Below are 23724 nucleotides of genomic sequence, written 5' to 3'. Positions count from 1 at the left end.
CATAGTCCACCTGACCACAATACCATCACACAGCCACAGCAGTGAACAGTGATCAGCAATCGAAGATACAATGTATACCTGGGCCGGATACAGACCGTTCTCTATATAAAACTTATCCCACGACAAGCTGTACAATATTTTTACTCACTGGGGCCCTAATTTCTCCACTTATATTGTACTTCGACCAATATCAATTCCCGAATTGATACGAACCTGTATTTAACTTGAAATTTATCAACCTTATATCACCGAAAATCAAATAGCAACAGTAATGAATACTGTCTTGTCCGTACGCTTAAAAATGCTCTCAATAAACCTGACAAATTCCAATAGTTTTGCAATGTTTAAACACCTTAATCGAAAATATTTCAAAGAAAATCAAAATTTTAAAAGTAATCAATGCCTTCACTAACCGATGAAAAGATCGGCATTAATGAAAAATAACTCGTACTACAAAAAATTCCAAGAAATTTTAAATGCCAAAGTACTGCATATTTACAAATTAACGAGACCATGAATTCCTTTTCTGAACCATACGAACCGCACAGCAGTTACTAGACGGGGACAGTAAGCGTTTCCTTCCTTAAAGTGATAATATGCAATAAAAATAATTAACAATAAGGGGGCCTACTAATGAATTTATTTATGTTTACTTCTTTTAAATTACAGGGAGTAATTTATTTGATGTTTTACTTGTCTCTCAAATCAAACGATTTTAATATGGCTGTTGTTACAAGGATGGCAAAAATCTTGAATATAATGGGGAAATGCCACCAGTCTCCTCTCCCGTCTTACCCTATGACCATGTATCTAGAGCAAACAAACTTTATTTAAGAACTTCCAAGCCTAAATACACTATGTATGTAGATCACATATTTCACTCTCATTAAACATCGATAGCACAAAATAAAATTCTATGAAACCTATCTTACGTAAGCTTTAAGAAAAGTAAAAGCTAGGACTTTCAATAACACCACAGTCAAAAGTTGTCAGTGTAATGAATACACTCCCCAATTAACTTTCATTGAAAAACTCATATGTACACTTTACATTATCTAAGGTCACGCGTACATGTTTTCTTTGTAGACGTACTTATAGGGCCATATGTAAGCGTGTCAGAAAAAAATCTTATAAAAGAGCAAAAACACCAAATCTAAGCAAATCTAATGAAGTACTTCACCCAGGTTCTAATATCGTTCTCTGGCAGGAACTAGCCTGTCGGTTCCAGAGTTAAGGTAGCTCGCGGGTTTACCTGCTTGTGAGAAAACCTACCTTGAAAATTTGTCCACATGATCCATAGGTTTCATAGTTTTATTTCTGAAATTTATTTAAGATTCGTCTGCGCGGTAATAATGTTATCGTGTTTCAAATACAGTGTCATTAATAAAATCAAGCAACGCTATTTCAATGAAATATATAGTAAAATGCACATTTTAACCGAGAAACGCATTACAAAACTATGCTCCAAACTTTTAAACGATTCAGACGAAATTAATCATACTCTACACAAAAACAGAGGAGATAATTATGAATCAATTCATAAAAAAATATCAGTATGTGTTCTCGGCCAATATTTTGGCAAAAAAACTTTAAAGATTTAAAAGATTTCTCAAAACCTTATATTTTTATTACGACGTCAGCCTGACGTCATCATTTCCTTACTTCTTAGAACACCAAAATTGAAATGCATTTATTGACAAGACCAGCTGTTTAACACATTTTAGAACATGTTAATGCTTATTAGGCATTATTGTGAATGTTATTTAAAAATGCAATTAATGTAAGGCTGTAAAGATACAGAAAATTGCTATTTTTGTTTTTATGAAACTCTGAGTCAATCAATGCAAAAATAAAATGCCAGGCAACTACTGACATTATAAGTAAGTAATCGAATAAAACAGGTATCTCAAGCCAAAAGAAATTTAAGAATTTAATCGGTAGTACAGATTACGGAAGTTATAATTGTTAAAAAAAAGCGAAGTTAATGCATACATTCTATTTTAAAACATGACTTTAAATGGAAGAGTTCTAACGCGCACTCATTCTTTATCTTAATTAATAGAACAAAATGTGAAAATGTATGTGACATCTTTAAATTTTCAGCACTTGATATCATAAATCTTTGTATAAACAGTCATAAACCGCATATAAGCTTTTTAAAATATTTTCTTTTATACTTCTAAATATCTCATTTGTCATTTTAAAATAAAATTATGAGTTTACTATGACGGTCAACTCTTTACGTCGATTCCTATTGTGACGTCAGCAAACCCGCGAGCTACGTTAAGTCACGGCACCAATGTAATCGTATAGTGGTTATAATAACGTCACGGCAACAATAAATTCGTATAGTGATAATTACTTTTATTTATCTCAATAATCCCATGATAATTTCTAACGTCTTTAGTCACCAAAGTATAGTCAGTCTCAAAGTCACTCTAACTATACTCCAAGTTCCAGCTAAATGAAAACACTTGTTATGAGTTTTTATAGATTTATTATGGTGCATGAAACAGGGTACAAAAACATTATATATATACAAAAATATACACTAACCTTCCCTTTACCATCCTCACCAAGTTATAACAAATGTAAGCCTGCCTTAATATTAATAAAAATCCAAGTAACCCAAACCTAATGCCAACCCTGACTTAGCACGGACTAAACGCCTAGCATGCTGCACAATGGACATTTACGGGAAATGGAGACTGGGGCCCACCCATCTACCCGGGGAAGTGAGTTGACTCGAACCTTAGAGAAGATTCCACGTCAACTGCCGGACTAAGGCAAATCCTGACTTTGTATACACCGCGCTCTGGGGGTGTGTTTCTCTTAACCAATCAGAACGACTATATGTATTTATAACTCAAACCAGCATTTTCCCAAATTATTATGAATGACACCGACACTTTCCGAATGTAAATTAAACGAGTACAACCAATCATATTTATCGTTACGTTTTGCTTAAAGCTATAGACGAACATGTGCTTTTCATGTGATCATGATAAATATAATCCTATCACACTAGCATACTGTATCATCATCTTTTAATATTTAAATAAGCTTATCATAATTACCTATCCTATCGCATTTGTACAGTTTCTGTCATTTTAATTGCAAAAGTTATTTTTATACCCGCACTTTCTAAAGAAAGTTCGGGTATATTGTTGTTACCCTGTTCCGTCCGTCCGTCCGTCCGTCCGTCCGTCCGTCCGTCCGTCTGTCACGTTTTACTTTCTCAAACTGCTCTTACATCTTATAAACCAGCAAACTGAACTCTTGGAGTTTGATTTGGGGTATCATGTTGTTTTGTAAAAAGGTTTCAAAAATTCTCTGTTAGTCCTGGGGGTCAAATAATTAGTAAAAAATGACGTTTTTTCACAAAAAACCTTCTTCCTCGAACTCCTCCTACATTTTCAAAAGAAGACAAATCATCTTTTGGAATATGTTTTAGGGTATCCTATAGATGCGCAATAAGGTTTCGGAATTTTCAATTTTGTCCTGGGGGTCATTTAATGGCTAAAAAATGACGTTTTTTTTTACAAAAAAACTGGTTTAAAAAACGTCATTTTTTTTAAGCAGTAGCCAAATGATCTTCTAAAATATGATTGGGGGTGTCATATTGGGGCATGATCAGGTTCCAGAATTTTTTTTTTAAGTAAGGGGATCAGTGGGCAACAAAAAATGACGTTTTTTGGCCAAAAAAATATGGTTCCCAGAACTCCTCTTACAACTTTTGGAGTAGCTACGTCATCTCTTGGGATATAATAGGGGCTGTCTTATAGATGTGCAATAAGGTTTCAAAAATTTAAATTTCATCCTGGGAGTCAAATAGTAGCAGAAAACTGACGTTTATCACTAAAAAAACAAACATTGATCCAAGAGCTCCTCTAATGATTTAATGGATAGACAATCATATCTTGGGATATGATAGGGACTGTTCTATAGATGTGCAGTAAGGTTTTCAAAATTTAAATTTCATCCAGGGAGTCAAAATGTAGCAGAAAATTGACGTTTATCACTTAAAAAAAACATAGATCCTAGAACTCCTTTTATGATTTAATGGATAGACACATCATATCTTGGGATATGAAAGGAACTGTTCCATAGATGTGCATTACGGTTTTGAAAAATTAAATTTAACCCTGAGGCCCATTACTTACCGGTACATACCTTTTGATGCCCTTTAAGGATCAAGAATATATATGGTTAAGGGGTGGGGATCTCAACCGTTTTCGAGATATTCGTGCACTTCCTGTTCAAGGGGGGTCATGACCACCCCCGGGGCCCATGACCTACATACCGTTTGATGCCCCTTGACACAAGGAACAAGAATATATATGGTTTAAGGGTGGGGATCTCAACTGTTTTGAAGATATTAAGGGACTTGCTGTTTGAGGGCGTCAGGACCACCCACAGGGCCCATGACCTACATAACATTTGATGCCCCTTGACATCAGAAACATGAATATATATGGTTTAGGGGTCATGATTATAACAGTTTCTGAGATATATGGTAATTTCAAATTCCTGGGGGGTGGGGATGACCCCAGGGGTCAGATCTAATAAACCCTATATATTGCCAGTAACAGCCAATATATGATTATGAAAACCCTATATTATTATCTTTGTCCGTTTTCAAGTTACCATTTACAATAGAGTCTATGATTCTTCCTACAAGGTTCAATGTTAGACCCCACACCCTTTTGACACCCCCCTCCCCCCCCCCTCCCCCGAAAAGTGGTTGTCTAACCCAAAATGAGAAAAATCAAACCAGGGTGCACAACTAGATTTGCAGGCCTATCATATCCTAGAGTTTTGTACAATTATGTTCAGCCATCTCTGAGAAAAAAGTTCAGAGCGGGAAAGAAGAAAAAGAAGATGAAGAATATATACATGTATTAAGAACCGTACAAAAACAATAAGTCTCCAAACTTCATTCAGGAGACTTAATAATTAATAAAGATTAAATAGAGATAGGATCATCAAACATCAATAATTTAAAGATAATTGACAATTTCTGATTCCAAGGGGGTCAGGATGACCCCTTAGGGTCATGACTTACATGCCATAATGATCTGATGCGCCTGCATGACCTAAGGAGGAATAATATTCTTTGGATTAAGTTGGGGATCTCAATGGTTTTTATGATATTTGATAATTTCAGGAAGAGCACTTGGGATCATGACCTACATACCATCTTAAATGCCTTGAACAAAGAAACAATAATATAATATGTACATGATATATGATTCAATTTAAGAACCCAGATATAGATCAATCATCTGTTTTGTAATACTTCCTATGTATATATACATGTACATGTATTAGTTTGTGTTTTGTTCTATACTATTCATGTTCATGACTGTAGTATGGCTTAGTCTTATTTTAAATTACAATAAAAAAAATTGTCAAATATATGACTTGGAACCCCCACTCCCAAACAAACTCAAATATAAACTGTTCTCTCCCCCCCCCCCCCCCCCCTCCCTTCCTTGTCGAATAATCTATTAAAATCAAAATATAATTTGGGTGTCTAAAAACTTTTATAAACTGGTAAAAAATGTTATTCTTAAAAAAAATTACATTACACCTTGCATAATTGACAAATGATCTATTGAGATACGATCAGAGGTCATATTTCTACCTTGGGATCAATAAGTAGTATTCATTGACAAGTTAAAATTAATTAATAACAATAAATGATTCAAATTATAAATGTTTATACTCCACATTCATCCCCCTCCCCATCTAACCTGCTTATAAAGATTCAGTCTTCTTAATACATTCTTACATGTGTACAGTAGCAAATTTTAAATCATTTCTTGATTGCTTTTCTCTCGTGATTCACATTAACATTTTGGAAATTGCTTAAAGGTCATATGAAACGATTTTTAACAGTGGTATTTTACTTCAAAAACATAAAGATTGATTCACATTTAAACTAAAATACGTAAAGAAATTTTTTTTTTAAGTCGCTTTAGTATGTAATAATGGTGTAAACTTGTTCAATTAAAAAAATTGTTACTCGCTTATCGTTCTTGATTATGACGTCACAAAGACCCACTGATGTAAACAATGTTATGAAAATAGAGTGATTTTACGCTATTTTATTGATCAAAATCTGCTCAATACCATTGACATGGAAGAATCTTTATTTGCTGACGATCTACCCGATTTCGTGGTACAGCCGTATCAGTTCGAACCAGTCAAAAATAACGCCCAACACACGGATGACTTTGGTTCTTCATCGGAAGATGAAGAAGATGATCTTGGACAGCCTATGGGTCAATTTCCTTTGCCCACAGATACTAACTGGTTAAGTATAACGCAAATAAAATATCAAGACCTACTGTTCTTATGTTTGCACTTTCCAATACAAATAAACATAAATCATTAATAATAATCAGTAATTAATCAATGTATATTATAGGTGTAAATGTGGCAACTGTGTGATTATGGACACAGCTAGAGAATGTAAATGCTGTCACGACATCGCTGAAGTATGCAGTCGCATGGAAGAAATAGCATGTGACTGTATTATCCAGCATCCTAGCTTTGCAGTGAATTGCCTGAATCACTACGTCCTAGATGTCTCCTACTATGAATATATCCAAAACAATGGACCCCTGGGAAACGATGAGCCAATCCATGAGTAAGATTTACAACATACTAAAGTAAACTGATCCAAGAATATAAAAAAACTGGTACCGTGAAATAAGCCAGTGTTAGTAACGAAATTACAAAATTCACAAAAGCATATTTTACAACCTGCACACATTGTAGCAACGATGAAAGGGAGGGGCCCGGGGGGGGGGGGGCTACATTAAAATTTCAATTATCAAGCGAGCTGGTCATCCACTTTTGGGGGATCTGTATAAAATATTTAATTGAAGTTTATTAAAATCCATTTGCCCTACGAAAAAAACATATAGGAATTATATTAACTTGTTTTCTGTTTGTTTTCTTTTTCTCAGTGTCATGATGTTGTTGTAAGTCTGTTTCTCCTTCAAAAACAATGCTCCATGCAATTGAAAAAAAATGGTTTGTTTCATAACATAGTTTATGACTTTGTTTTTAGGCTGTATCGACATTTAGCATATCGTCGGTTTGCAAGATTTATTTGGCGGCGCTTAGGAAGACACAACCGACGCATACTGCCAGCTTGTGTAGTGACAGCTATAAGACAGAAATTTCCAAGCCAACAATATTGCGGATTTCGGTATCCCGGGGAACCTCGCTAACGTATAATATTCGGCGACTCATTCAAAATTATTATTAAGAATGTTGTACATTATAAAAATAACAAGATATGAAAATAAATTGCTTTAGCCTTAAGTTTTAATTAAAACGTGTTGTGTGTCTCTGAATTGTAACGTCCTTCGGTGGTTTCGGGGTGCTCTGTGCAATTGGGGGAGGGACTTGCACATGGCGGTCAATGGCATCCCTTGCTTTAGTGTAGCTGTCGTTTAGCTCCCGCAATTCCACCACAGCGTCCATAAGATCAGCAATGTAATCTAAAATATGCAGAAGGATTGCGTTAAATTGTGAAAAAATAAATATTTGAAAATTATTTACTTTTTGTTAAAACTTACTGAAGGTTTGATCAACTTTCACTTCTTTGGCTACACCTTCTCCACCTCTTCCTTTGGGATATGAAACGGCGTATTGCTTATTCCCATCCTTTGTCATGCTCTGCTGTCTTGAGCTATTTTCGTTAAAATGCATAGCTGCAAGGAATAATCTGAAACATTTTTTTTAAAATATTAAATCGGATGTTAAAAATGCACATTCACGAATAAATAATTGGGATATATTTTTTTTTTTAAATTTGTATCTGAGAAATATAGCTATTTCTATTTTATCGTTATATTTTATTGTATATTTACCTAGCCTGCATCTGTTTGAAGAAGAAATGCACAGCTTTAGGTGCAAAAGCGCAAACTACTTTATGGAAGGATTCCAGGCTGGATGTCTGGCCAATATGGGAGAGTTTTTGAATGTCGTTAACTAATAGTTTCCCCTTAACAACGGCCTCCAATTCCACATATGCTTTGGAACCTATTTAAAATTAAACAAACATAGTAAACGTTACACCGTATGTGCCAATATAGATCATAGCGGTTGCAATATGCAACCTTAGTTATATTCTGAGAGGTACCTTGCTTTATCCAATCCCTATCATCTAGAGGTCCATGTAAACATCTGGGATAAAGGTCGCCATGTCCCTCGTGAACATCTACGACGTGGTTAAGAATGGAAAGCCATTTCTGTGATATCAGATCACCATTACCGTTGCTGGATGCAGCACACCAGTATAAATGGTTGCTGATGGAGTGAGACCATTCACCAACTACATCGCATAAGCGTTTTTTTGATATTGCGTGTAGCTTCCTGTACACACCTTAGAAATAAAAAAAATTAAAAATGTTACAGAATGAAATACATATTTATATATAATACGACATTAAATGAAAATAAATTTACGACTGTAATACCTTTCGCAACATGCCAAACATCAAACAGGTGGACAATATGCGGCTGATCTCTTTTCATATAGCATTTCACTTGACTGTGTCGATCAGTCACAAGATGTGAGATGTCGATGTCTTCCTCCTCCAGTCGTGCCAAACTTCTCTTCAACCCCTCCAGTTCCATATGATAAGAACTGTGTACTTCATTGCTCTGAGTAAATACAATCAACAATTTTAATTATTTAACTACAGAAGTACAAATCTAACAAATACTACATAATGCAGTAAAACTGTTTAATTAATCATACATTATTACTTGTTAATGTTTTATATAAAACATGATAGCTGCTTTTAACGACAAAGAAAATACCTGGACCAGATGAACATCTAGAACTTTTGATGAGTCCAGGTTCATGAGGGAGTACGACCCAAACTTCGCTGTATGGCCCGGTGAACAGCATCTTGCGTCACCCCCTAACTTTACCGGAAGCCCTCTTTCTCTAAGAGAATCGAACATTTCCTGCTGATTTTTCTGCCATACCTGTGAATAAAATGCATAATTAAACCATGAAACTATGATGGATTGAATTTCTTCGATATTCGACATTTCATATGTTTAATAGAAATTTCCTGTTATATTCTTAAATGCATTTTCATTAATTTCAATGAAACAATTTTGATGCATATACTGTAGATTCCTAATTAAACGCGAGAAATCAATTTCCGCGTAAAATCGTAAGAAGCAACCCTCGCAGATTTTAAAGTCTCGCTTAATTTTATTTTTCTGATAGTTTTGAACTATAGGAAATTATAACCAACATTGGTTATTGCGATTTTATAGTCTTGCGATTTAATACAAAACAACGGACTCGCGGAATTAAGTACTCGTAAAAATAAGAATTTTTTTTTTCTGTCCTATTTTTTAAAAAACATTTCAACTCACCATTTCAACAGCTGGGACTAGGTAGAGTTGCTGCAGGGAAAAATATGTCCTGTTACTGAAACACTGAATTCCAGCAAACTTTAATGTGTTTATGGCTTTGAGTGGACTTGCGCCACTAAACAGGATTGCGGCAGCAAAAACCAAATTACCCCATGGCATCATTCCTGTAAATGGCTGACTGGCCCATTCCCATAGGCAATCGCATCTGTTGCATGTTGACTGGATGTGCACAACAGTGCCCAACGCACGCCATTCAAAGTCAGTGTCCTGCTTGGGGGTTCCACAGAGCAAGCATTGGGAGGGAAGGAGCTGCTCCAGGCTGCTTTTATAAACAATGAATTTGGTGTCACCACATATACTGCTTACATTCTTTGGCTTCATCTCTTCATCATCTTCCTCATTAGGCAGGCTCCACTCTATGTCCGAGTCGTCCATTTCGGAATCAGATTCCACCAAATTGTCATCCGGCTCTTCTTCTGTTTCTACTGTGTCCCTCTCACTGCCATATATATCTACTTGTATTCCAATTTCTCTTGTTTGGGGAGATGCCTGAATACTGATGTTTTGGCTCTCCTGCATATCGATATTCAAATTAAATAATAGAAATAGAGTTGGTCCTATTCATGACTGCTTCAGTTTAGTTGATAGTACATTTGTTTTTAATCAAAATATTTATAAGAAATGAATATTTAATTTAAAAAAAACTTACGTTAGAAGTTTGGGTGAATGCATGGAACGTTTGGGTGACATTTGAATCGCAGTTCAGTGTTGTCGAAGACTCTATCAGAAAATTTATAAAAATAGAAAATTCGGCGACAAAAATATGTAGTTTACACGAAAAACACACATATTTGATGCAACAGTTCCCCTTTCCATTGTACCTCTCATGCCGAAATCGTGTTCGTTTGACAGGCATGGATCTGCAAGACTAGCACCCATGACAGAAGTCTGTGATTTCCCCATAGCACTTGGTTTTGGAAATTGTGTAGGCGATTTGTCTATTGCATTACAAATCTGAAATTCACAAAATTATAATGTTTGATGTTCACGTTTTATTAAATTTTTCATCAATTTTCAATAAAACCAAATTCTATGAATATGCAGAAATATATATATATATATCATTTTTTTTTTTTGGGGGGGGGGATATATGTGGGATTTTTTTATCGTTTGTTTGTATTTTGTATGTTTAGTAAAAAAAATTCTTGTTACGGAATGTGCATTGATTAAATTTTTATTTCACTGCTATGTCTATGGAAATTGACGCGGACGTCTGAGAAAACATTGGATTGAAACTGTAGTTATAGGAAGTGCATTTTGAATCCATCTCAGCGTTTCTAACTTGCTGTATACGTAATAAGCTTCAATCTAATGTTTTCTCAGACGTCCGCGTCAATTTGTCCACACCCATTTAAAATGTTTTGCCGTAACAGGTGTATATTTCGAATTTTGCCAGTTAATGTTCGGTGGTCTTAATGATTATGTGATATAACCATTTTCAGTAGATACATGTCTTCAAAATTCGTGTGTAATGAAGTGCAAAATTCTATACAGTGTTTTAATTTATCTGTTACTAAGCCTATATTTCCGCATTACATGTACTGTACATACTTCCAAAGCATTTCGCTTGAAGGAAGCCGTGGATTTTCTTCGCATCTTCGTCTTGGTTTCAGTCTTTGGGAAGTCAAAGATCGTTGGCACAGCGTCTGGCTTCAGGTCAATTATTTTGTATCCACATTTTTTTGCCACAGATGGGTGTATTGAAAACTGGTCATCGGTGAAATGTCTCGCACATAACCTTGAAGTCTTCGTAGCTACAAACCCATCTCGTCGAAGATTATGTACCCAAATTCTTCTAAATTTTGGATCTTTTGGGAAAAGATACATTGCCACACCCTTCTGTGACCGAATGTTGCAGTTAAATGCAGCACATTGAGGCATTTTCAAAGAAATGCAGCAAAATTTTGCTATATACTATCGTCACGCACAATACTTGTTTACACTCAGTGGGTCTTTTTGACGTCACACACAAAGGGAGATAAGCCGCGTATATCGGAAATCATTTTTGGGATCGAGTACCTTTGATCACCTGCAACGCTTTAATCTTTCTTTATTTTTTTATTGAATAATTAATTTCTTGTTTATTATACCTTTATTGACACATTTCCGCATAAAACAAATTTTCATTAAAAATCGTTTCATATGACCTTTAATTCAATTTTTAAGATTTATAAACAAAATGTTATATGCATCACTGCCATGTGTATTCACCTATTTGGGGCAATTGTAAAGTCTCCTAAACAAAGCAGTGACATCATTAGGCTAGGAATTACCCACATGGATCAATTTACTGTATAACATATGAATAAGATAAAATACATTATTATTTCTAGTTCTAAAATGTCAGGGTGTCTCCAAGGGGGCATAATCTTACAATACAATTTTACGCGCAATGACACAAAGAGCAAAAATAAATTAAACGGTTTCGGGATGAGGATCTCAGATCTCAGAAGTTAACAAAATATACAGTGTATCATATCATTTCCTATTTCATAAAGGCGGGGGAGATGGGGGGGGGGGGTTTAAAGACAACACCTGGGGGTCATTAATGTACTTTACACCAGTTGATGCATCATAATGACTTTAGAAGATATTTTGTATTTTCCTGTTTCGTGGGGTCAGAACAGTCCCATAAGGTCATGACCTACATTGTATTTGATGCATTATAATACATTAAGAAAGAAATACTCCTTCCTTCCTATTATTACTCATATAAAAAATATAAGTGTCTACACTTACTTACATATGTAATACACAAATTTAATAAGAAATTGTTTATACAGGGTCAATATGGGGTCAACTCAACAGTGCATGCAGTCTGACAAATGAAAAAAATAACTTTTGCAACTAAAATGACAGAAACTTTACAAATGCGACAGGATAGGTAACGATGATAAGCTTATTTAAATATTAAAAGATGATGATACAGTATGCTGTCAAAGGGAGATTACATTTAGAAAGTGAAAGTAGAACTTATATACATGTGCACGGGCCCTGGAAGTTATTGTAAATATATTGCATGTGCATGTATAAATACATGCACATGCAATATATTTACAATAACTTCCAGGGCCCGTGTACATGTGTATGTATGCTGGCAGGAATCCCATGCTGGCATCTTATTATATTGTGCTACTGCACTGCTACTACATGTATTATGCTTACCTAAATTGGTCAACATCATAATGATAATCCAATTAAAACACAATAATGAATTCCTTTAGCTGATCTTAACTACCGTAATCCTTTTCTGCATACGGAAAACACAGACATGTATGTATGGGTGTTGCTAAAACGCGGAACGGAAAACGGAACGGAATGGAAAATATCATCACGTTTATCGCTTAAAAAGGGTATAGACTGGCCAGAAACGATTTACTTTGTATCTTTTATTTATATCTAATGAATGATTATCAACATGTTGCTATCTTATTAATATTCATATGAATGTCTATCAATTATAGCATTGTATTCATTCGGCTTTAGTTGAGTACGAAACGGAAAAATCAAATGTATACGAATTGTGAAACACTAACATGATTAAACGAGCAAATTAGCTATAACTTTTTACTTATTTCTATTATATGGTATTGCTGGCATATTAGCGTAACGTACGCAGTTAGTGAAAGCGTTTTATGCGTGTTTTGAGTATTTTTATATTATTTTCAAATATGATGTACATGTATATACTTACATCAAAATTGAATTTTCGGTGTTCTAGACGATCTTTTATCATACAGACGATACAGTATCATTGAGATGGAAGAAAAAAACTGTAGGACTGGCGACATTAAAAAATTAAAATACAGTAAACATTAAAATACCCGGTAATTTGTGAAACTAGTAATTTGTGAAACTAGTATTTTTAGCAATGCAGTTTTGTTTACGTTTGCATTACAAAGCATGCAGTTGTTTATTCCAGCAGCTATATACATATGATCCGAAAAGAGAGCTCTAGACGTTGCCTGGTTTGATTTTCCGATTATATATTGGGACTATTGTCTGTCGATTCCAAAATATTCATGCAGCACATTTGGACGATTTATAATGGAAAATGTTGACATCTTTTCTCCATTTGGAAGTCACTCAGAAGACCTTGCACAATTTTTCAACACTATCATCCGGGTCTGTTAAAATGCAAAACCCCGTAGACTTCTTTATTTTTAGCCGTGTATTTATACCAGCTGATAAGCTAGAGAGGACGTTTTAAAGAAAGAATAATGAGAATGTTTAATGCTTCTAAAAGAGAATCGCTTGAACCCTGAGGTATATATAAATATACAGCAAAAAGTGAATCGAGGATATTTTGGGACAGAATATAGTGGTCAATGCATGTACTGTTAATTTTGAGGAAATAAATATTCTTGAATAAATAATCTAATATTGCTAATCTTTAAAAAAAAATTAAAAAGGTACATAAAGTATATCGTTTTAGCATACTTAACAAATCTATGAGGTAAATAACATTAGATAAGATTTTCCGTTTTCCTTCCGTTCCGTTTTCCGTTCCGCGTTTTAGCAACACCCATGTATATATACACGTGAACCCATCTAATCGAAGAGCTGGGTAAAACTAGTACCCGCTAATGAGACATGCAAACCCGTGTTGTGTACGTAACTTCAGACAAAGATTAGTCATTTGTAACATGCATGTATTTTTATGAACTATTCTTCAAATCCACTTGCACTATTTTATTAGGTAAATAACAGCTTTAAGGTGGTACAGGACACCTGCATATTGTGATGTACATGTATACTTCCTATTGAGATAAACAATAAAGTATGTTGAATATTGATTAAATGTTTACCCCCCAAATAATGTTACCTAACATTGAAGCGCAATGGGTTAGAGCGTTTACATGTCTGTAAGAGCATTGGGGTCCAAGGTGTATTTTTGGTAATTTACGAATTTTCATGGGGAGGGGGGGGGGGTCTGGACCCCTCACTCCCACCCCTTCTCTAAATCTGTGCACACGATGATGTTCATGTAGGCACACAGAAGCAAATCTAAAACCGGCAACCGCCACGGGGAGGGGGCATAATTTAATTTTTAATTTTGTTTGTAATAATTATATATATAGACCATTATACTTCCTATGACATAAAATGTTAAGATTATTGATTAACTGAAAATTCACTGCAAACAGTTCAACCCCAAATTGCACATAAAGTGCTGCTCATGTCACGATGTGTATTATCATATGGGCAGGGATCTCATCCTTCAGTTATGAAAATTATAATTTTTAAATGTATTACCGGAGTTTGCATGTAGCCTTCATTTTTAATTAAACTGGTACAAAACAGTGTTATTTAGGGGCAAACACATGGTGCGGGTATTACTGTCTAATGACAGCATCTAGTTTCATTTGTCAGACTTACATTTTGTATTAAATTTGTGTATTATATAATAAGTAAGTGTAGACTTATCATGTTTATATGAGTTAAAATTATAATAGGAAGGAAGGGGTCTTTTTTTTCTTAATGTATTATGATGCATCAAATATAATGTAGGCCATGACCCTATGGGATTGTTCTGACCCCATGGAACAGGAAAATACCAAATATCTTGAAAACTGTTGAGATCCCCACCACTAAACCATATATACAGTCAAACTTGTATTAAGCAGTCACCTGCGGGAGGCACCCAAAGTGACCTCTTAACAGAGGTGACCTTTCAATAGAGACTTATGATTTGCCAACATTTTATACCTTATTAAAACAATCATTGGATTTTATTTTAATTATATACTTGATATTTAGCATAATGTATCAAAATGATAGATAAAGTAATTGATTTGGTGTTTTTTTTTTATAGCATCTATTACCGGTATATTTATAAATACATGTAAGTACAACTTCATAACAATGCATTGTGCATGCAATTATTTATATTTTTTGAATTATTGAAAAAAGTCAATGCGTGGTAAACCCTTGTCGCTGACATTTTCACAATAACAACACTATTTTCATGAGTACCGTATATTTAGAAAACAAACACTGTTAATACAAATCAACAATTTATTTTTTAACCGGCCGCATCTGAACTCAAAATCATAATCGAGAAATTTTCTCTTGCCTCGCAGTGGACATTTTTGACACATATTTCATTTATGTTTATAAAATAAACATTGTTAATACATGTTTGAACAATTCACTTGATTCCCATTCGTATCTGATCTGCCAGTTATGTATTATAAATACATCGATTAAATTGGTTTCTCTCGCCTCAGGCGTATAATTATTGTTTACATTTATTACCGACATTCGGAAGCCATGTTTAAAAAAATCCCCGTAAATCATGTGACAGTTCAAAATGGCCGCCTAATGCATGTCAACTGTACAGTTACGGATCAAAATACGATGACCGCTGACCGCGTTAGACAGGTGACCGCTCTTTAGAGGGCAATTATATAGGATTTTTCATTGGGAGGAAATAAAATGACCGCATACGAAAGGTGACTGCTTAATAGGGGTGACCGCTTCGGCAGTTTTGACTGTATATATATATATATATATATATATATATATATATATATATATATATATATATATATATATATATATATATATATATATATATATATATATATATTCTTGTTTCTAATGTCATTATGATGCATCAAATGGTGTAAAGTACATGACCCCAGGTGTTGTCCTTAACCCCCCCCCCCCCACCCCCTCTGAAATAGGAAATGATGATATATTTTGATAACTTTTGAGATCCCCATCCCTAAACCAATTATTCTTACATGCTCTAAATTTGTGTGGAGACACCCTGACTTTCTAGAACTGAAAATAATAAAGTATTTTATCTTATTCATATGTAGTGTTTGACCCATGTGGGTAATTCCTAGCCTAATGATGAACCTGCTTTGTTTAGAAGACTTTACAATTGCCCCGAATATATATAACATTTTGTCTATCTTAAAAATTAAAAAGCAATTTCCAAGATCTTGATGTGCATCTAGAGAAAAATCAAGAAATGATTTATAATTCGCTACTGTACACATGTAAGAATGTAAGAAGACTCTGAATCTTTAGAACCTGAGGTTTGATTGGGGGGGGGGGGGTTGGATGTGGATGATAAACATTTAATTTTAATCATTTATTGTTATTAATTTTAACTTTAATATTAGTTATTGATCCCGAGGTAGAAAATAAGAATTCTGATCATATCAATAGATCATTTGACAATTATGCAAGGTGTAATGTGATTTTTTTAAAACCATTTTTTAACAGTTTATAAAATCTTTTAAGACCCCAAATTATATTTTGAATTTAATAGATCATTCGACAATTAAATCAAGTGTAAATGTAAGTTCTTTATTTAAAGCAAAAATAAATGCAAGGTTTTTTTATTTTTAAGAAACAAAAAGTCATTTTATTTACAGTGTAAGGAGGGATACATGCGCAGATCCAGAAAGTTTTTCCGGGGGGGGGGGGGAGGGGGGTGACAGTTATTCGAGTTTGCTGAGGGGGTGGGAGGGGGGGGGTGGTTTCAAAGCATATTTTTTGGCAATTTTATAATGTAATTTAAAGAAATTTGATTTTTGGAGGGGGGATCTGGACACCCCCCCCCCCCTTGACCCCATCTCTAGATCCGCACATGGGATAAATGTTAATTTTCTGTAAATTTTATTTTTCAAAACTTATTGCACATCTATAGCCATAGGACAGCCCCTATCATATCCCAAGATGTGACATGTCTATTCATTTAATCAATAGAGGAGTTCTGGGATCTAGGGTTTTTTTGGAGTGCTAAACATCAATTTTCTGCTATTATTTGACTCCCTGGATGAAATCTAAAGTTTTAAAACCTTATTGCACATCTATAGGACAGCCCCTATCATATCCCAAGATGTGATGTGTCTATTCATTAAATCATAAGAGGAGTTCTGGGATGTAGGTTTTTTTTGGAAGGATAAACGTCAATTTTATGCTATTATTTGACTCCCTGTATGAAATTTAAATTTCCAAACCCTATTGCACATCTATAGGACAGCCCCTATCATAAGATATGATGTGTCTATTCATTAAATCATAAGAGGAGTTCTGGGATCTAGGTTTTTAGCTCACCTGAGCTGAAAGCTCAAATGAGCTTTTCTGATCACAGTTTGTCCGTCGTCCGTCTGTCCGTCTGTCTGTCTGTCCGTCTGTAAACTTTTCACATTTTAAACTTCTTCTCTAAAACCACTTGGCCAATTTCAACCAAATTTGGCACATTTCTTAGCATTCCTATGGAAAGGTGATTTTAAATTGCAGAAATGAAAGACCGATCTTTATTCAAAATGGAGAAAACTTCGAAACTAGAAAAAGGGGGTGCATTTTTAAAAATCTTCTTCTCAAGAACTACTGAGAGAAATTCAACGTAATTTAGCGTAAATAATCCTTATGGAAAGAAAAATATAAGTTGCAAAAATTATGGGCTAATTCTGTTTCAAATTTGAGTAATTTACGAAAATAATAAAAAAGAAAGAATAGCGGCCAATCAGTTTAACTTCGGGCTTGATATTTCATATATCGAAAACCAGGTTAGAGACAGAGGACCAGTCTAGTTCTTTGTTAGAAGCAGGTATGTTGGAGGCATGATAAACAGGTCAAACTGACAAAGATGAATTTGCTTGTTGTTCAACAGTTTACGTGCGAAGGGAATATTTGTAACATGCAAAATATATATGTGCCGATTTTGTGAAGTAAATTGAGGTTAGATATTTCAATGCGTTGACATTTTCACTTGTGACGGTGGTTTTAGCTTGTTTTGATTTTCATTTCATTTTCGTTTTAACTTGAGGGGAACTATCGCCTGTATTTTGGAATTTTTACGCATCAAATCAAATATAGACTTCGGTAAATCAGACAGCTGATTGTTTAACTGCGCAAATGAGCAAAATTTGATGCACTAACAACATATAAAAATACTATTCATTCTATGGGTAATTCGGTACGATCTCTACGTAATGGTTGATTATTGAATTGCGTTTTGTTAAGATGCCCAGAATTTTCTAAACTTTCAGTCTAAACGGAGATTGTTTACGCTGCTAGAAACATATAGGTGTATATATATGATGAAAAATAAATTGTGCTATTTCTTTGTTTTAGTGCATGTTTCTTCTGTTTTAATTATTTACAATTTTCTATTTACTAACCATATTTGAGTGTCAAGCTTCGAATTATAAGCAAGATACAGAGCTTTGCTCACAATTCTCTGTTTGCACACATAGCTGAGGCAATGCTTTTGTTCATTTACATTTTAAATGCTGAATAGGAAATACCAAGTTTAAAAATCTTAAGAGCAAAAAAATTGACTCAAACCTAGCAGAATTGTGAGCTCTGTATCTTGCTTATAATTCTACGATTGACGCTGAAATTTTGGTTGATAACTAGAAATGTCTTGCTAAATGTTAAAATACTTGACGTACAGAAAAATTAAAAGGATAATATGCTGTAACTACTTTCTGGGGCCCCCTCCCTATACGATGAATTATATGAAATCTAAACCAAAGTTGATGGTTTTTCAGACACAATTAAATAAAAATGACTTCTTTAAAACAGTTTCCATAGTTCTGACACATTACTGTTACGGGGATAAATGTATTGTCGCTATTCGTAAGAAAATATTACAGCGAAAAATCATTTTGGTTTGTAGCCATTTGTTGTTTTTGAATAAAGATGGAAATAATGGGTGGGCCTTAGTAAAATAGAGTGATATGCCTGTCAGTACATCGCAGTGGCGTCGGAAGCAAATTGAAAGTGGGGGGGGGGGGGCTAGACCTTATCAGAAATCTTGACAAGCAAAAAAAAAAAAAGGATTTGAGTACGGCTACATGTATGTCTAACTTTGCAAAAAAAGTGGGGGGGGGGGGGGGAGGCTAAGCCCCCCCCCCCTCCCCTTCGGTTCCGACACCTATGCATTAATTATAATAGCTCTTTAACATATCACATGACAACATTTTTCATTCGAGTGTATTCATTGATCAAGTGAGTAAGGTTATAAAACGTCACACAAGTTCACGCCAGGTAAACAACAAAGGTTTATGTTGTGCAAGACCAATTAAATTTTTGAATGTTTTTAATTTGAGCGCATTGAGGTACAATTTTCTTCTTTCACAGATAGGAATTTTTTTAATAAAATACAATAACTAGTAAGTAGTTGAAGAAGAAAATGTACCTAAATGCTCTCATATATTTTGATCGCTTTATAAAGTTGGGGGGGGGAGGGGGGGGGCAGAACTAAAAAAAAGGGAATTGGAAGTTAACAGTGTACCCCTACCAAAAATTTAGTTTTATATCTTGCATAGGATCTTGTTTTCTGTAAAAAAGGTATTTCATAAAGGTACAATGTCAAAGATTAAGTGTATGCAAAAATAAGTGTAAAAATTGGATACTTTACGATATTCTTTTTTGTTATTCTACCGAGGGCCCATATGGCACAATATCCTTTGAACACCCATATAAAGCCATTGTTGCTCAGGTGAGCTATGTGGCCCAATGGGCCTCTTGTTTTTGGAGTGATAATTTTTAAAACCTTATTGCACATCTATAGGACAGCCCCAATCATATCCCAAGAGATGACGTAGCTACTCCAAAAGTTGTAAGAGGAGTTCTGGGAACCATACTTTTTTAGCAAAAAGTGATGAAAACAAAAATTCTGAAACCTGATCACACTTCAAAATGACACCCCAAATCATATTCTAGAAGATCATTTGGCTACTGCAAAAAATGTTGACGTTTTTGAAACCAGATTTTTTGTCAAAAAACGCCATTTTTCGGCCACCAAATGATCCCCAGGACAAAATTGAAATTTCTGAAACCTTAGTATTGCCCATCTATAGGACACCCCAAAACATATTCCAAGAGATGATTTGTCTATTGTTGAAAATGTAGGAGGAGTTCGAGGAAGAAGGTTTTTTGTGAAAAAAACATCATTTTTTACCAATTATTTGATCCCCAGGACTACCAGAGAATTTTTGAAACCTTTTTACAAAACAGCATGACACCTCCAATCAAACTCCAAGAGTTCAGTTTGCTGGTTTATACGATGTAAGAGCAGTTTGAGAAAGTAAAACGTGACAGATGGATGAACAGACGAACAGGGTAACAACAATATACCTGAACTTTCTTTAGAAAGTGCGGGTATAATAATAGTATATGCATGCATACACACAGAAGAGACTTTTTATACACAGCAGCTCCACTACTGGTTTAACGGGCTGCTCACTTTTTACATCATTTAAGATTTATCCAATATTATTCGGCAACATTTGAAACTTCCATCACATTCATCGAAATATTAGAATCTGTGATACGGATGCGATAATTATACACGGGCGAGTAAAGTAGTTTCTTCAGAGGACATGGGATACTTCATTATGCAACCCATTCTCCAGCCAGAAGTCGTGCTTCGCAAGCTTTGCAAGGGTGAATGCAACCTCATTGATGTTCAAGACATCAGAAATAATATTTACGTCTTATGTAACACAAGAAGAAAATATCTACGTTCATCAATTTAACAGAATGTACATGTACTTTTAGTATTTGGTAATCCTATATAACGTTCTCTTTAGAAACATCGAATTGACCTAATTTTCTTTATTTTCAGCCTGCACAAAACCTCCTCTGGGGTCCCTATGAAACAATAACCCCCACCCCCCACACACACACCTGTTGTTTTAATTAGCCACTATCTGAAATGTGTTAGATTATTGCGCAAAGCAAATTTTATCATTCTAATCTTCCTTTTTTCAAATAGAATTATGTTGTTCTTTAAAAAAAAAAACACCATTTATTACCAGCGCATCTATTTATTATTTCTACACAATCATTTGCTTCAGACCACATGCTTCCCCTTTGTTTATATCGCATACCAATGCAAGAGTTATCGTTGGTTCCTCTACTTAGCTTCTATTTGACATAAACGTAAATTCATCTAACATTAACTACTGTAACATATCTTTGCTATTGGGCATTTTACACATAAATCAAATTGATATTCATAAACACATAAAGTAGTGATTTATACCAGTTAAAGTTTTATTATTAAAAACAAAACAACAAACGGGGGTCGAAAGATGGAAAGAGTGGGTGGTATCGTTTGGCGAGTTGTATGCCCTTAGTTTAAGTACCATCCGTTAGATGTACTGTAAAAAAAGGGAGGAATTTGACCTGTGACGTAGAAGGTCATGAAAGCAATTGCAATAGGCGCTTCCGCCTAAAAATTATTCTCAAGGTCATTCACATACAAATTAAAAAGAATTGGTGAAAGAAATTCGCCCTGCATTAATCTGGTGTTATTACAAAAATATTCACTTAATTTCCCATTCACAGTAACACATGCTTTAATATTGGGCGCGCTTGATTTAGCTTAACTGGGTGTACACCAGTGTACACCGGTGTAAACATTTTGTATTGAATATCAAGTGCACTTAAATGGTGTAGTGTACATGGTGTAGAGAAGTTAAGAATAAATATGGCGGAAAAGGGTGCAGTTTTATCAGAGAATCTGATGTTTAGCGACAATCCGAGGCTTTTTTCTCATATAAATGCAATAAAATAAAAGCATTTCAAATTTAATGGCTTTCATACAAAAGACAACTTCATTGCGACTTCCAATCCGTAATATTACTTTAAATTATTTGTCAAGTTTCCAATCATAACATTCGTCCGCCATATTGGTTTCAGTGCTACACCCAACAACACATGCCTCTGACTCGGTGTAGAAAAGTGTACACCCGGTGTACACCAAAACGCTACACCACTGCACTTGATTTACAAAAGTGTACACGGTGTACACCTTTTTGGTAAATCAAGCGCGCCCAATGTTATAACAGTTTTCCTTGTATTCCTACTTGTGACAATTTAAACCATAGTTTCAATATAACAATAGAATCAAAAGCTTTTCTGAAATCAATAAAAGCCCAATATAAATGTTTACCTTTAGAGAGTGTATTTGTTATAATAGAATGCAGTGCAAAAACTGCATCGCGTGTACCATAGTTTGGTTTAAAACCAAATTGTGTAATAGCATTATTATCAAAGGACCAATTTAAAAGTCGTGAGTTCAATATAGCAGTAAAAAGTTTACACAAGTTGCTTATGAGATTAATACCTCTATAGTTATTGGGATCCGAATTGTCACCTTTTTTAAAAATTGGCACAATAACACTTGACAACCAGTTGATAGGAAAAAAGCCTGTGTCTAGAATACAATTAAAAAGTTTGTGCATTACACATGTACTAATGAAGCAATTTTGGCAAAACGTAGTCTGGCGGGGTCCTCGCTGTTGTCAGCAATATCAGAATCAACACACTCCTTAACGGCCCCCCACCCATGTTTATCAGCTATGCGTAGAATTTTGTTTCTTTGACGAATGGCCTCTTTCTTGGAAGAAATTAAATCGGGGATTCCGTTGAAGTTGGCAGATCTAAGTTTCTGCGACAGAAGCTCTAAACCACGCAGCCTTTCCTTGTTAAAGTTATACTGAATTGTGTTCCCTTCTCCTCGGAACTCAAAAGTATTTGTAGGCTTCAGTTTATCTTGTACTTCTGAAAGTATTAAAGTTCTTTTTTTTTCAAGGGCGGCGTCTAACCTGCTATTGAATAAACTGACTGCATCTAACACATCAAAATCCTGTCCAGAGTTGGAATTAGTCTCAGTCTGTGATTCTCGAGGAACATCTCTGTTAGACGTCGAACAATTTGTAGATTCTGTCGACATACCAAAACCAGACACAACCTGTAATGCTTAGTAACGAACGTCGCATTAATCAAATACTCCCCGGTAAATCTTTTTATACTGAGCACAAAAGCGCTCGTGCATGAAATAACCAGTCTTGAAGTAAACCAAATATTACGGAAACTATCAGAAATTAATGAAGTTAAAAACGTAAAGAAATAAATGTAGCGATAAGTTTTGCCATTTAGTATGGAAACCAACGTGCATATTCCAAGCTATAATTTTACAGCTGTCACTGAAGACTCCTCGCACCACTATCTCCCCCTTCGGTTGCTCTGTGCATCACCACGCTGTTTTCCGTGAGCTCCTCCACGAGTCTTCTGTCTTCCATTCCCTTTTACATCCCCCTGTGTTGTAACACCTGTATTTCGGTCAGTGAACAGTTTTCCGTTTATGTACAGCTTATCCTTCACCAGTTCCGTCTTTTTCCCTTCCCCTTTTGCTTTAATATACGCGGGCATTTATAAAGGTTTTGCATCTGTCTTGTATTTCCTTTGGAAATTGCTCACTGAGAG

General features: G+C 34.9%; 2 protein-coding genes across 2 annotated transcripts; one reads left to right on the top strand and one right to left on the bottom strand.

Annotated features, from left to right (window-relative positions):
- The first annotated feature begins 5877 nt into the window (after nt 1–5877).
- Nucleotides 5878–7573, top strand: LOC136274763 (uncharacterized). The gene is made up of 3 exons (XM_066082366.1): nt 5878–6318; nt 6434–6655; nt 7082–7573. The coding sequence occupies exons 1-3, from the start codon at nt 6143–6145 to the stop codon at nt 7242–7244; spliced, it is 561 nt and encodes a 186-aa protein (XP_065938438.1). The 5' UTR covers nt 5878–6142; the 3' UTR covers nt 7245–7573.
- Nucleotides 7320–11629, bottom strand: LOC105345566 (uncharacterized). The gene is made up of 10 exons (XM_066082365.1): nt 11029–11629; nt 10299–10431; nt 10127–10197; nt 9418–9990; nt 8845–9015; nt 8499–8685; nt 8162–8404; nt 7890–8061; nt 7596–7744; nt 7320–7517 (listed from the first exon to the last, which is right to left on the bottom strand). Exons 1-10 carry the CDS (start codon nt 11356–11358, stop codon nt 7342–7344), a joined length of 2205 nt encoding a protein of 734 aa, XP_065938437.1. The 5' UTR covers nt 11359–11629; the 3' UTR covers nt 7320–7341.
- Between the last annotated feature and the right edge of the window lie 12095 nt (nt 11630–23724).

This window comes from Magallana gigas, chromosome 4 (genome assembly GCF_963853765.1).
Source record: "Magallana gigas chromosome 4, xbMagGiga1.1, whole genome shotgun sequence".
Classification (NCBI taxonomy): Eukaryota; Metazoa; Mollusca; class Bivalvia; order Ostreida; family Ostreidae; genus Magallana; species Magallana gigas.
This window is presented reverse-complemented; position numbering and strand designations above follow the sequence as displayed.

Bases quoted from the DNA above. Each gene is read 5' to 3' on its own strand.
- LOC105345566 (XM_066082365.1), bottom strand. From the start codon at position 11,358: ATGCCTCAATGTGCTGCATTTAACTGCAACATTCGGTCACAGAAGGGT. The intron at 10,432-11,028 runs GTATGTACAGTA...TGTGAATTTCAG, and splicing joins TCAAGCGAAATGCTTTGGAA to ATTTGTAATGCAATAGACAA. The intron at 9,991-10,126 runs GTAAGTTTTTTT...ATCGATATGCAG, and splicing joins CATTCACCCAAACTTCTAAC to GAGAGCCAAAACATCAGTAT.
- LOC136274763 (XM_066082366.1), top strand. From the start codon at position 6,143: ATGGAAGAATCTTTATTTGCTGACGATCTACCCGATTTCGTGGTACAG. The intron at 6,319-6,433 runs GTTAAGTATAAC...TGTATATTATAG, and splicing joins TTGCCCACAGATACTAACTG to GTGTAAATGTGGCAACTGTG. The intron at 6,656-7,081 runs GTAAGATTTACA...CTTTGTTTTTAG, and splicing joins AACGATGAGCCAATCCATGA to GCTGTATCGACATTTAGCAT.